The 14,566-nt window shown below is 38.7% G+C and overlaps 1 protein-coding gene across 9 annotated transcripts in view; it reads right to left on the reverse strand.

Moving 5' to 3' along the window:
• Positions 1-14,566, reverse strand: part of LOC121284866 (diacylglycerol kinase beta) — a 695,944-nt gene that overhangs the window by 453,869 nt on the left and 227,509 nt on the right. For 8 of the 9 annotated variants that reach the window (XM_041200699.1, XM_041200700.1, XM_041200703.1 and 5 more), the window contains one exon: positions 12,247-12,309. The exons of the other annotated variant lie outside the window; for it this stretch is intronic. In XM_041200699.1, the coding sequence (XP_041056633.1) occupies positions 12,247-12,309 (63 nt within the window). The remainder of the gene's footprint in view (positions 1-12,246; positions 12,310-14,566) is intronic. 9 annotated transcript variants of the gene reach the window in all.

Consider the following 14,566-nt stretch of genomic DNA (forward strand, 5'->3'; position numbering starts at 1 on the left):
CTCTACACTACTAACTACAGAGGTAGCCCACGCTACTCTCCTATGGGGTACTAAAGATCATGTGATCTTCCTTAACAAGTATTATTCTTAAAGGTGTATTATACACTAAATAAAATCATAATTACCACAGTCAGATAATATAAGCAGGAAAGACAGTGGAACAGCAATGGCTGGAGTTTCTGGGAGTAATTTGGGAGACACAGCAAAAATTCATCCCTAGGAAGAAGCATACTAAAGGGAGGACGAGTCAACCATGGCTGACATGGGAAGTCAGGGACAGCATAAAAGCTAAAGAGAAAGCATACAATGCAGTGAATAGCAGTGGAAAGCCATAGGATTTGGAAGCCTACAAAGACCAACAGAGGACAACTAAAAAAAAAAATAAGGAGGGAGAAGATTAAATATGAGGGCAAACTAGCGAGTAATATAAAAGAAGATTGCAAGAGTTTTTTTTAGATATATAAAGGGTAAGAGAGAGGCAAAAGTGGACATTGGGCCACTGGAAAATTATGCTGGAGAGGTAGTAATGGGGAACAAAGAAATGGCGGAGGAACTGAATAGGTACTTTGCGTCAGTCTTCACGGAGGAAGACAAGAGTAACATCCCCAAAATTCAAGAGAGTCGGGGGGCAGAGGTGAGTATGGCGGCCATTACCAAGGAGAAGGTGCTAGGAAAACTCAAAGGTCTGAAGGTGGATAAATCACCTGGACCAGATGGATTACACCCCAGAGTTCTGAAGGAGATAACTGAAGAGATAGTGGAAGTGTTAGTGGTGATCTTTCAGGAATCACTGGAGTCAGGGAGGATCCCAGAGGACTGGAAAATTGCTAATGTAACCCCCCTGTTTAAGAAGCGAGTGAGACAAAAGATGGGAAATTACAGGCCGATTAGCCTGACCTCGGTCGTTGGTAAGATTTTAGAGTCCATTATTAAGGATGAGATTTCAGAATACTTGGAAGTGCATGGTAAAATAGGGCGAAGTCAGCATGGTTTCATCAAGGGGAGGTCATGCCTGACACATCTGTTAGAATTCTTTGAGGTGCATCTACTTGGACTTCCAGAAGGCCTTTGACAAGCTGCCGCACAGGAAGCTGCTCAGTAAGATAAGAGCCCATGGTGTTAGAGGCAAGGTACTAGCATGGATAGAAGATTGGCTGTCTGGCAGGAGGCAGAGAGTGGGGATAAGGGGTCCTTCTCAGGATGGTGGCCGGTGACTAGAGGAGTTCCGTAGGGGTCAGTGTTGGGGCCACAACTTTTCACTTTTTCCATTAATGATCTAGATGAAGGAACTGAGGGAATTCTGTCTAGGTTTGCAGATGATACAAAGATAAGTGGAGAGACAGGTAGTATTGAGGAAGCGGGGAGGCTGCAGAAGGATTTAGACAGGTTAGGAGAATGGGCAAAGAAGTGGCAGATGGAATACAAAGCGGGGAAGTATGAGGTCATGCACTTTGATAGGAAGAATAAAGGCATAGACTATTTTCTAAATGGGGAGAGAATTCAGAAATCTGGAGTGCAAAGGGACTTGGGAGTCCTAGTCCAGGATTCTCTTAAGGTTAACTTGCAGGTTGAGTCAGTATTTAGGAAGGCAAATGCAATGTTGGCATTTATTTCGAGGGGACTACAATATAAAAGCAGGGATGTGCTGCTGAGGCTTTATAAGGCTCTGGTCAGACCACATTTAGAATATTGTGAGCAATTTTGGGCCCCGTATCTCAGGAAGGATGTGCTGGCCCTGGAGAGGGTCCAGAGGAGGTTCACAAGAACGATCCCAGGAATGAAAGGCTTAACATATGAGGAACGTTTGAGAACTCTGGGTCTATACCCGTTGGTGTTTAGAAGGATGAGGGGGGATCTGATTGAAACTTACAGGATACTGAAAGGCCTGGATAGAGTGGACATGGGGAAGATGTTTCCATTAGTAGGAGAGACTAGGACCTGAGGGTACAGCCTCAGAATAAAGGGAAGACCTTTTAGAACAGGGATGAGGAGAAACTTCTTTAGCCAGAGAGTGGTGAATCTATGGAATTCATTGCCACAGAAGGCTGTGGAGGCCAGGTCATTGAGTGTATTTAAGACTGAGATAGATAGGTTCTTGATTGGTAAGGGGATCAAAGGTTACAGGGAGAATGGGGTTGAGAAACTTATCAGCCATGATTGAATGGCAGAGCAGACTCGATGGGCCAAATGGTTTATTTTCTGCTCCTATGTCTTATGGTCTTATGGAAACTGAATTCAATAAATCTGGTCAATTGTGGGATGGTACCAGAGGAGAACCATAAAGGTTGTCAGATTGTTAAAAACCCAAATGGTTCAGTAATTCCCTTTAAGGACCTACTCTTAATGGCTTCCAGCAACCAGAGATGGATAATATATCCCGCCTTGCCAGTGTTGCTTTTATCCCAAGAATAAATGAAAACAATACTTGCTGCTCTAAGAATCAATTGGGTCTTCATTGCTTGCTCAGTGGTTTTCTGTTACTTTTTTTTATTCCTTTTTTTATGGGATGTGGGTGGCACTGACTAGGCCAGCATTTATTGCCCGTCTTTAAATGCCCTTGTTCAGATGGCATTTAAGACGGTTTAAAATTAGAATCTGGATTGAGGTGCTGGTCAGCGAAACTTAAGTTACACTTCTTGCATCCCTGGTCTTGCAAAGCAGACATTACCCAAATGCTGGTTTTGAAACACTGACTGAGGTAAAGCAAAACAGTGTGAGTAGCAAGGCAGATGTAAGAAGTCAATCTTTACAAATCTCTGAGGAATGCTACTGGAGATGGACTAGTAACCTAGTAATAAATGCTACTTGTCATTAAGAAGAGTTTTTTTTTGCGAAACATTAAAGTAAATTAGTTGTAAAATTAGTTGATCAACAGAAACATCTTTGGCCTTACAAAGTGTCATGCTTTATACTTGCCTAAATAATTGCTCTAACATTTTCTTCAAAGATTTTGAAACTTAAGAAAAAACTTTCAATTAGCATGCTTTTGACATTCTTGCAGTGATCTTTTCTTTTGTGGAGTTCAGTTTTGTTTGAAATCCTCAAAGCAGGAACATTGTCTTTTATTACCATTATAAATTTCCAGACTAGTCATTTAATTATGTTATTTCCTTAACCTCAAAGACTTATGCTTCCATTTAGCAGACAGAAAAAACAACCAAGCCCAAACCAAGACAGAAAGAAAATATAACCAATTAATTAATATTGCTGCATATCTGAATTCACCCATTAAGGCTGATTTATTGCCCTACCTTTTCACCATAATTAACAATAAATATTACAATTCAAATAAGAACCTTATGGGGGTGAAGTTTGTCAGCTTCAGCAGTACGAAATGGCATGGTAATGCTTTGACAGCCATTTTTCACTCTGCCTGTTTTTATTTTTCAGTAACTTGGAAAATATTGCCAAGATTTTTAATTTCAAACCAAGTGAGACTAGAAAATATGTATCAAAAGAGAGTTTGAACTATTACCCTGTGAACTTTAGTGGAAAGAAGATCAGGCACAATGAAAAATCAGTTGCCTATTCACTACAAGCCTGCTTTGCGCTGCTACCAGGCCAATTTCATCCCTGTTACATTCTGGTTTTCTTTATAAAAAATAAATTGAGTATTTTAATGTTTTTTGCCAATAACTAATAACCATTTCAGAACTGCCAATGTTTATGCTGATCTTGCCAAGGAATTTCTTTTTAGCAAAAAAAATCAAAAGTAAATTATAGCTGTATATTTATTTAGGAAACCTGTCCAAAAATAATGGACAAGTCTACCAAAGCATGCCAACGTTCAAACATTTACAGTATGCAAGTTTGTTCCTGTGTTGATGTTTCAAACTTGAATAATACAATCAAGCTTTTGCATCCAAGTTAAGAAATCTATGCACACACAACGGGCTACTATCAATTAAATCTCAAACAAAGGTTTTTGTAAAAAATATTTAATGCCACAATATACTAACAGAAAAATAAATGCATAGGTACTGGGTAACAAGAAAACAATTTTTTTTATATTACAAGGGATAATGACCTATGTGGTTTAAGCATTAGATTTCTACCCTGAATTTAAATTGTGGAATCATTTGGGCTTCCCTTCCAGAATGAAGTTGGCTGGTTCTCTAAGTTACCCAAGAGACGAAGAAACGGGGCATAAAAGAATTGCTTCCTGCACCACTAATACATTCCTTCTGGCAAGTTAACCAGAGATGATGGCATTAATATGCATCGTCCATTGATTCTGAAGCAGTATAAATTTACATCCTTATAGATTTCTATAGCCCTGATCAAGCACGGAGAAAAGGGGAGATTGCTCATTCCGAATACAGCCATCTGCAACCACCAAATCAAGGTCTCCTCTATCTGCCAGATCCAGTCTAACAGGGTACCTCATGCCTTTTAATGGCATGTGTCTGGAATGTAGGAAGGGATTGGATCAGAAAAAACAATGTAGTCCATCTGGTATACCATGGCTGCAGCGTGTCTTGCCTTTAAGATACACTGCAGCAATTCGTGAAGGATTTTTTGACAGAACTTCCCAAACCCACGTGCTCCATTACCGACAAGGGCAGGGGGGTGCAAAGGACTATTACCCCCAGGTTTACCGCCAAATCACACACCATTCTGACTTGGACATGCATTGTAATTCTTTAATTATAGATAGATCAAGTTTCTGGAACTCATTACCTTACAATATCATGGAAGCACTTTCATCACATAAACTGCAACAGTTCAACTAGAAGGCAGATTACCACCAGCTTCTCAAGGGCAACTAGGATTGGGTAAAAAGTACTCACTTTGCCAATGAAACCCATTTTCAAAGAGTTAATTTTAAAAGAAACTGAAAAATGTGAGATCATATGAGGCAATTCATCTGCTCACTCATTCTTCTCTGTTCAATTGCACCCTCCTTCCATTCTCCCAAATAATCCTTTTTCAATTATTTCTGTGTTTCTACTACATTTTCTGGTTCTCTCTCCCTTCTTCTTGTTGTCTTTCATTCTCATTCACTTCTTGACCATCACTTCTCTCTCCTTTCCTCTTCTGACTGTATGTATGAACATGATGTATCTCTTGCCTTTTAGGAGATGGCATTTCCTTAAAAAGTTCCATCTGATTATATAATCCTCAGTAAACAAAGGTAATGGCAAAGATTTGATTATTTCCATTTAAACAAAGAGGGGGCATGAAAATGCTTCAATTCTTGAAAATCACCCCTAAGTATCAGATGAAGCCATTCCCACTATGAATCAGTGATTAAAGTTATTCTGAGAACTTCAGCGACATCTCCCTCAATGCTTAGCATGCTGGATATTGACTCTAAAATGCAACAGATTAATCTAATGTGATCTTAAATGCGTCAGCAAACAAAGCGTGAAAAAGAGGACAAATGGCTTGTACCATTCTTACAGGCCAAAGAGTTAAAAGAACAGAAATACATGAATAAATTGATGACAGAGGCAAGAGAGATTTGAAGAATAACATGAAACTAAGCAGCTAAACAAAATCAGTGCCACAACAGCATAAGAGCAGGAAGAGGTGAAAACCATTAAAGACACAAACAGCCTTAAAATTGACAATGAGCACCAAATAGTTTGTACCCTAAATCCAAAGTTTTCAGAAAGGAAGACATGAGCAACATTCCCTGTCCAAAAATATCCCAATTAAAATCATTGGATTTGTTTCAAATATCTCAGGCAGCTTATTCAAAACAAATAAACCACAGGGGCAGATGATACTTATACTAGATATTAGAAGAGATGAGTGAAGAGGAGAGACTGAAAATGATTATGTGGTGTTCTTTGAACCCTACTGATGTACCATGAGATTGGAAACAGGCTAAAATAGTACTCCAACTCAAAAAAGAACACAACAGATATGGATAATTACAAATCCATCAATCTCCCATGTAAAATGATGGAATCGATCGCCAGGGGTAAACTTGAGGACCATTATCCAGTAAACACCAAACAACATGGATTCTACATAGCAGTACAGTAGAATATAGATCAATTATCAAAATTCATGATGCTCTGGTCAGAAAGCACTTTTAATATGACATCCGGTTTTGGTTATTAAAACACAGGCATTCAGGCGCTGGAGGCAGTGCAAAGAACCACCACAAAGCTAACCCTTCGAGTCAGAGGCACCAGTTATGGAAAAAAGTGAAGACATTTGGGCCTTTCAGGCTATAATTGAGTCATCCGAGAGATAATCTTAGAGGTCTAGAATATTGCTCAGGGTTTGAAGAATTTTACCTGGAATATCACTTTAAATAAAACTGCAGGGGCAGAACAGGAGGAGTCAGGTTCAAATTAGAGCAGAGTACATGTAAGACAGTGATGTAGAAATTCTACTTCCTACAAAGGAAAGAAGTGCATATGGAATAAATTTCCAGATAAGAGTGGTGGAGATTAAAAAAAAACCTGGAATCATTTAAGGATTGGATGACATTAAGATCTCTCTCTGGACAGATGAATCAAGATAGATTTCATCACCCATAACTATTGTGTGAATCGTGCCTCTCTAATATGAAACTCTTATGTCTGCATCAAAAGGAAGACAGCTCTGCAAACTTAAAAATCAATGCTCTGCTTGAGGTACATATTAGTAAACAAAATTTTGCTTTAGTAAATCAAAAAATAAAACTGGGACATTTAAAAGGCATTGCTTACAGCACAGAAATATAGAAATATAAGCTTCTTACAGGCTGTTTTTGAACAGTCTTTTGCATGGAACATTAATTCAGTTTTTCCCTCTCCACAGATGCTGCCAGGCTGGATAAGTATTTCTAGCATATCCTGTTTTTACTCCCTCTATGTTGCCTGTATTTACTATAGGATTACCAACATAATTTCCACTTTCCCGACTCAAAATACCTTTAAAATTAAGAGTGCGTACAAAGGTGCATGTAAAATTCTCCACAGAACCAAATTCCATTTGTTAAATTGAAAATGGAGTTACACAGGACACCGTTTCTGGAAATAACAAATCAATTTTTATTATTTATTACATTTTTCTTTACCTTTTTGAATTCAATTTGCTACGTTCTCTATTATTTCCCTCAGTTTAGCGATTAGCAAAGTTGCAGTCCTCTCTTGTATAATGCTTAGACGGTTATGAAGTAATGAATGGTAAAGTGAACATTTTATTATAATACCATCATGCACAATGAAACGAAACAGAATAATGATCAAATAAACAGCTACAATTCAAAGTGAATTAGGAAAGACTGCAACAGTGGTGTTTTTTTTTCTGGTGCAGGACCCCTGAAAACACTGACAGTCCCACAGACCCATGCTAACATGGATGAACTACCCAAGGTTCTTGCCCTAACTTCCAAAGGCTGCTGTCTATTAATCAAAAGAAAAGCAGGCTGTTGTTGTAACAAAAATATTTAATTAACATACAACAACAGAAATAACGTGTTAAGAAGTCAATTCATAAAGAAAAAATATAGAAATCTGATTATCTCTTGGACATTGCGATGACTCAGGCACCTTAGTTGCAAAAATTATGGGTTAGAATTTGATTGTAGCTGCTGATAGGATAGTGACAGTTCCAACTATCAAGACCCCAGGAAATATATCATGACTATAAAAATACTTAGGAAATTCATGCTGGTTTCATTGATTCTGATTTATGCTAAGCAAGTCCAGTCTTTTGCAGCATGCAAGAAGGAGCCGATTAAAAATCAACTCAGCTTAATATTAAGCACAGCATATTCATAAGTCCAGGAAGCAGGATTTAGTTTGAAAGATAAATAAACACCGGATCCCCTGCAAACATCAACTGAAAACAGCAGCTGAAAACACAGGAAAGAGTGAAAATGAGGTATAACCACTACCTGGGGATTGGGAGTTAAGCATGGAGGCAGAGGAAATCTTGGAGGAGCCAGAGGAGTTATGAGCAGAGCGAGCACCGACAGTGGATTTCTGGGAGGAAGACCGAGAGGAACCGGGAGAGCAAGTTGCTGTGGCAGCAGCAGCTGTAGCAACAGGAGCTAAGCTGGGAAACTGCTGATCGCTGAGGTTAACCTGGGAATTCCGGCCATCCGGAGTATGTCTGTTCATGGCGTTCAGAATACTTTTGCCATTAATTCCTGCAGTGTTATTACAAAGATAATAAGGGTTAGTATAAAGCCAATGAGGAAAAAAAAATTCTCAACTATCCCCAGGTGTTTATTTTGCAGCAGCTTTGACTGAAACAAAAGAGCTTAATCACCAGACATGTTCTTGTGACTTCCACTCTCCAACCATTGCTCCTGTGAAAATCTTTTTCAGGAATTCTGTTGATGTTACAACAGAGTATCACCTGGAGGAAATTCCTAATATCTATATACCGATAAAGCACTTCAAACAACTTTTCACCTGAAGTTGCCAATTCGCACAGAGGTACAGTCACCCTCCAGCATCTTATCCAAATTGTTTCTTTTTCCCTGTGTGAACCTAGTGAGTGTTGACAGCTCATGGGTAGCATCACAACTCAACCCACTCATGTCCTCACCAGACATCTATATTCACACATGCAAAAGTGAAATACTGCAGCTGTTGGAATTTGGAAATAAAAACAAAGTGCTGAAAATATTCAGCAAGTTAGGCAGAATCTGTGGCGAGAGAAGCAAAGTTAATGTTTCAGGTCAATGATTTTTCATCAGAACTGGGAAAAGTTAGAGATGTAACAGGTTTTAAACAAGCCCAGAGGTAAGGAAAGTGGGGAGGGGAAAATAAAGGTCAGATAAGTCAGAATGAGAGTGGGGCAGAGAATTAAAGTCACATGCAACCAGAGTTTAGGGTCTCACTTGAGGACTGAATGGGGATGTTCTGCAAAGCGATTACCCAATATCCGTTTGGTGTCCCCAATCTAGCCTTACAGATGAAACAGATTTACTTGTATGACTTTCAAGCCTGTCTTCATCCTACATCTCCTACATTGTTCTAATGAAGCTAAATAGAGGAACAGCACTTCAGCTTCCAATTAGTTACTTTACAGCCTTCCAGACTCATCAATAAATTCAATAATTACAGATCATAACCATTGGTCCCATTATTTTCAGAAAGCAGCTGTTAGTGATGATATAATTTACACCTCCTCTAGACCCAGCTTTTGTTTCTTTTCTTGTCCCATTACTATCTCCTGCCATTCACTATCAATTCTTTAATCATTTAATCTCTTGTTTTCTACCCTATCACAGATGTTTCCTTTTGTTCTTTCCTTCCCTGGCTTTGTACATGCTTAAAACAAGTTACATCTCTAACATTTTCCAATTCTTATGAAAGTTCAGGGACCCAAAATGCTAACTCAATTTCTCTCTCCATGGATGCTACCTGACCTGCTGAGTGTTTCCTGCATTTTCTGTTCTTAATCACACTCCCATGCTCCTTCTGGTAGGTGTTATTGGAGAATGAGCAGGAGTGAAAATCTGCCCAGCTCACAGTCACAAAGCCCAATTGATGCATCCCTACCTTTGAGTAAGAATTGGACTTGGGTCTTTTGACTTTAACCCAAAACATTTAGCAACTGAGCCACAAGTGGCGGTGCCAAACATTGAATCTTTATCTTAGTAGAAAATCAAAAATTATTTCTGAAAAGGTAAATTAAAAGCACTTTCAAGTGCGTCAAAATGAAATTGTATGTAGAGCTACCCTAGAAAAGTTTTCATAATTCTAAGCATCTGTATTGATAACCAAATTGATTTGAGTACTGTACCTCAATTAAATTCCTGCTTCTGCACTGAGCACTTCATTTGAAGTTCCAATGCTAAACGCATAAATATTTCACACAGAAAACAATTCATCAATGCAATTTTGATAACAGTGCAAATCATATAGTGGCCCAATATCGAAAGTAATGAAACACTTCTTCCTAAACAGAAGTTCAAGTTTCCAAATTACCCAATTATTTTTTTTTATGTGCAAGATGGAGTATCGCACAGAAGGCAGACATTTCATCTCGGTGTTTGCCAAGAGAGTCACAATACAAAGCAAGCCCTCCTTGAATTGTGCCTATAGCCAAGTCATTACAAAACAGCTTTGAGGGTATTCATGGTTAAGTATGCAGCCCAGCTGGTTTTACCTTCCTAGTTAGGGAAGGATGTTGAGAGACTGGGGGCTGCAGAGGGGCAAAAAAAAACACTGCACTACATTGTCTAAAGTTAGTTTATAAAAATAGGTATACAGTGATTGACAATTCTGTCTCCCAAAGCTTGTAACATGCTGTGCAGTGGGTCCATTTGACAATTTTTCCTAAACTACGGCTGCATTAGATAGGAGTGTAGCAAAGTACTTGAGTGGAAAAGATTCTGCAGCTGATTTAGCCATTGCAAAAATAGCCCTCAATCACCTCAATGACATAGGGAAAATGTTAGAAGCTATTATTAAAGACATTATAACAGGGCACTTAGATAAATTCAAGGTAATCAAGCAGATTGTCTGGGAATCCTAGTGCATGAATCACAAAAGGTTGGTATGCAGGTACAGCAAGTAATTAGGAAAGCTAATAGAATGTTATTGTTTATTGCAAGGGGAATTGAAAACAAAAGTAGGGAGGTTATGCTTCTTTTATATTGGAATTGGTGAGACCACATCTGGAGTACTGTGCACAGTTTTGTTTCCTTATTTAAGCAAGGATGTAAATACATTGGAAGCAGTTCAGAGAAGGTTTAATAGACTCATATCTGTAATGGGTGGGTTGACTTATGAAGAAAGGTTGGACAGGTTAGGCTTGTATCCGCTGGAACAAAAACAGAATTACCTGGAAAAACTCAGCAGGTCTGGCAGCATCAGCGGAGAAGAAAAGAGTTGACGTTTCGAGTCCTCGTGACCCTTCAACAGAGAGCTAAGAAGAATAAAAGGTGACTTGATTGAAAGATCCTGAGGGGTCTTGACAGAGTGCATGTGGAGAGGTGGAGAGGGTGTTTCCTCTTGTGGGAGGATCTAGAACTAGGAATCACTGTCTAAAAATAAGGGGATGCCCTTTTAAGACTGATAAGCAGACATTTTTTCTCAGAGGGTCACGAGTCTTTGGAACTCTCTTCCTCAAAAGGTGGAAGCAAAGTCTTTGAATATTTTTAAGGCAGAGCTAGATAGAATCTTGATAAGCAAGGGGATGAAAGGTTATTGGAGGTTGGCAGACACGTGGAGTTGAAGTTACAACCAGATCAGCCATGATCTTATTGAATGGCTGAACAGGCTCAAGGGGCCAAGTGGCTAACTCCTGCTCATAATTCGGATGTGCCCACTTCCTCATATCTTTTAATAGGTGTCTGCTTTTAAGAAAAAAAAATTGCATTTATATAGCACCCTTCATGATCACTGGATATCCCAAAGTGCTTTACAACCAATGAAGTACTTTTGAAGTGTAGTTACTATTGTAATATAGGAAGCACAGCAGCCAACTTGCACACAACAATCTCCCACAAACAGCACTGTGACAGTGACCAGATAACCAGACTCTTCTGATGTTGATTTAGTGATAAATATTAGTCGAGACACCAATGACACTCCCGCTCTACTTCAAAATAGTGCCATGGGATCTTTTACACCCACCCGAGATGGCAGACAGTATGTACCTTGCTTTAATGTTTCACCTGATAGACAGCATCCACTGACAGTGCAGCACTCACTCAGTACTAAACAGGAGTATCAGCTTTCATTTTCGAGCTCAATCACGAATGAGATTTGAACCCACAAGCTTCTGACTTGAAAGGCGAGAACCCTAGTGCAACTCATTATGTACTGAGTTATGATTTTGACTGTCCTATTGATGTTAAAATGTCACCATAAAATTAATTAATTTAACAAGTTTAGCATACAATGCTTTTCATATCATGAGACTTACTGCATTCTGTTATCACCATGTTGTAAGCAGAGCAAGGCTAGACACCTGTTCTGAGATCCTACTTATCCAATGGAGAAATGTGGTACAGTTACAGAGCCGTATTGAGTTTATGACAGTGAGTATCTATTTGAAAGAGTATCAGATCCATGAAGCAATAAAGACACATTGTTCACTTATCTAATAAAGATTATACTACATAGGAATCACTTAAGTGAGATTGGCAACCATAATCACAGATAACAATACATTATACAACACTTCACAGTAGTAAGCTTGCAAAATGGGAGTTATTTAGCTCTATTTACACGTCTGTGCTGTATCAAGAACAAACCCACTATATAGTTAGAAAATTCCAGCCAACCTCCAAAAAAGGTTCACGGAACAGAAAGGTTCAAAGAAGAATGCATGATGTACCTGTAATAGGGGCACAAGCTACTTCTGTCTGGAAGGAGATGCCAGCATCTATAGTTTTTGGTTCTATAACAAATAATAATTAAAAACAATTTCACTTAATTACAACATGTTGTAGCTTCGGTTTAACATTATTACTTAAATTTATGTTTGAAAGAACAAGATATGAAGCAAGAAAAACAAGCTATGGCAATTAAGTTTATGTTACCAAATTGAAACACAAGCTATTCTTGTGCTAATAGAAAGATTATAACTATCTGATAAATGGAGTAGTCAGGTACATTGGGCAATTTTTTGTTATAAAGCCATGTAACAAAAGAGCACAGTTAAGTTAACTTTCATTCAACATACTGGTCAACATAAACTACCACGATAAATTGGTAAAAACAGGCTAACTCTTGAGATCACAGGGTTTGATTTTTCACAATCAAGACTGCAGCCTCTTTCATTGTCTTTAATTTATAAATGGTGCATGCTAGTGTGAAGTCATCTCTTCTTTTAGAAACCCAAACATTTAAATATAGATCAAGTTGAGGCCTTCAAACCAAATTAGGGGAAATCAATTTTGGGTTTGAAAGGTCAAACAATTAAGCCGAGAATGTTGAACCAAGAAAAATACAAACATATTAAACAGTTCACATAAACACTGAACATTACCATAAAAGATGCATTTTTAGGCATTTGAAGATTAAATTTAGCAGTTTGTCAAACAATCAAACAAATTTACAGGCCTCAAATTGACAGTAGCAAGATAGCAATAAAACTCAGAAGATATTTTTGAACGTCTTAGCACCCTTTATTCTGGAAACTCTGATGGACAACATACCGGATTTCCATAAAAAGGATACCATTTCTTCTCACAGAAGTTTGTGAATGTATACATAGTATTAATAATAGTAATGTTGCAATTTACAAAGCTACAAGCAGCACCTCCTCTAGATGATGGTGTTAATGTTGAGCCTCTCCATTGTGAAAATAGCAGAGGCTGAAATACTGAAGTTCCCACCCATGAACACCCAATGGCATCTACCATTTTCACAGGAGCAGGGAGGGGCCCGGGTTGGAATTTGTGCATACACATTTTGCAGGGGTAGCTGCCCACTGTAAACAGCAGCTGCCTCCAGTCATGTCCAATGTTCATTAGCCAAGAGTGGAAAGAACAACATGTGCAGATTAGACCTGGTAAAGCAAATCTGAACTTTGTACAGTATTTTGGAGAGGTAGGGTATCTATAGAGATATGGTCCCAGGACATCCTTGGGAGAGTAAGGTGCCATTTAGGATTGTTAAAAGTGGGCATGAACGTGCACAAACTCATTGGAACTGTCAAGAGAACTGTCAAAAGCAACTGTCAAGGCATTTAAAAGTTCTGTCCTTTAAATCTTTGAAAAAACTGTGTGGGGTGTTAAAAATCATTGTTTGTTATTTCACTCTATGGACATAAAACTGAGGGCTATCATTATTGAGTTTGTGCTGAATGACTGATTTCGCAACCTTCCATTGTCACAGGACAATCTCAAGAATACCAATGTCAGGGGAAGCAATAACATTGTTCTATATGAGAAGAGAGTACTGATTGGTTGGCAAGTGGATTCTGATTAATAAAGGCATTGCCATGGAAAATGCACCAGTTAATGCCAGCTGACAGTTAACTGCCAATCATTGTTTGAATATTAAACCAAGCAGCTTGACTCCGATTAGTCAAGGCACGGCCCTAGGGAATGAACCAGAAAATGGCTATCACTTATTGTTTAGCTGAAACAGGCGCAATGTGTGTACATGTTCTTTCTGTCTGCAAAAAACAGGGCCCTGTGTATTAATATAATGTAGCTTCCAATACACTGTGAGCCTGACTGACAATCTTAAATTGGTTGTCATCGTAATGTTAGCACACTTAGGATGAATTAGCAAATGTTGTCCAATCGCAGAATCACATCTAATGTTGGACACTGTGTTTTGAGTTTTGCAAGCAAGTGGTGGATGAGTACAGTCTGTACCTTGCCCATTGAGCACAGTGGAAGGGGCATGCTGTTTGATACAGCATGTATCAAATCCGCCAGTCTTTGGGACATATGGCCTACATACCTAGCATCACACTGGCACTGAAACTTGTGCATTCTCCATGGCAATATATCTACCAGAGTCCACTTGACAACCAATCACTCTCTTTTCATACAGTATAAAGTTGTTGCTTCTTCTGATATTGGTATTATTGTGATTGTCCTGATGGGTGCAAGATGAAAAGCTTCAATACAATGTCTTTTTTCAGCAATACACATTGAGGAATTTGGCCAGGGTAAGACAGCCCAAAAATACTAAGTGCC

The sequence above is a fragment of the Carcharodon carcharias genome, chromosome 12, assembly GCF_017639515.1.
Source record: "Carcharodon carcharias isolate sCarCar2 chromosome 12, sCarCar2.pri, whole genome shotgun sequence".
NCBI classification, from domain to species: Eukaryota; Metazoa; Chordata; class Chondrichthyes; order Lamniformes; family Lamnidae; genus Carcharodon; species Carcharodon carcharias.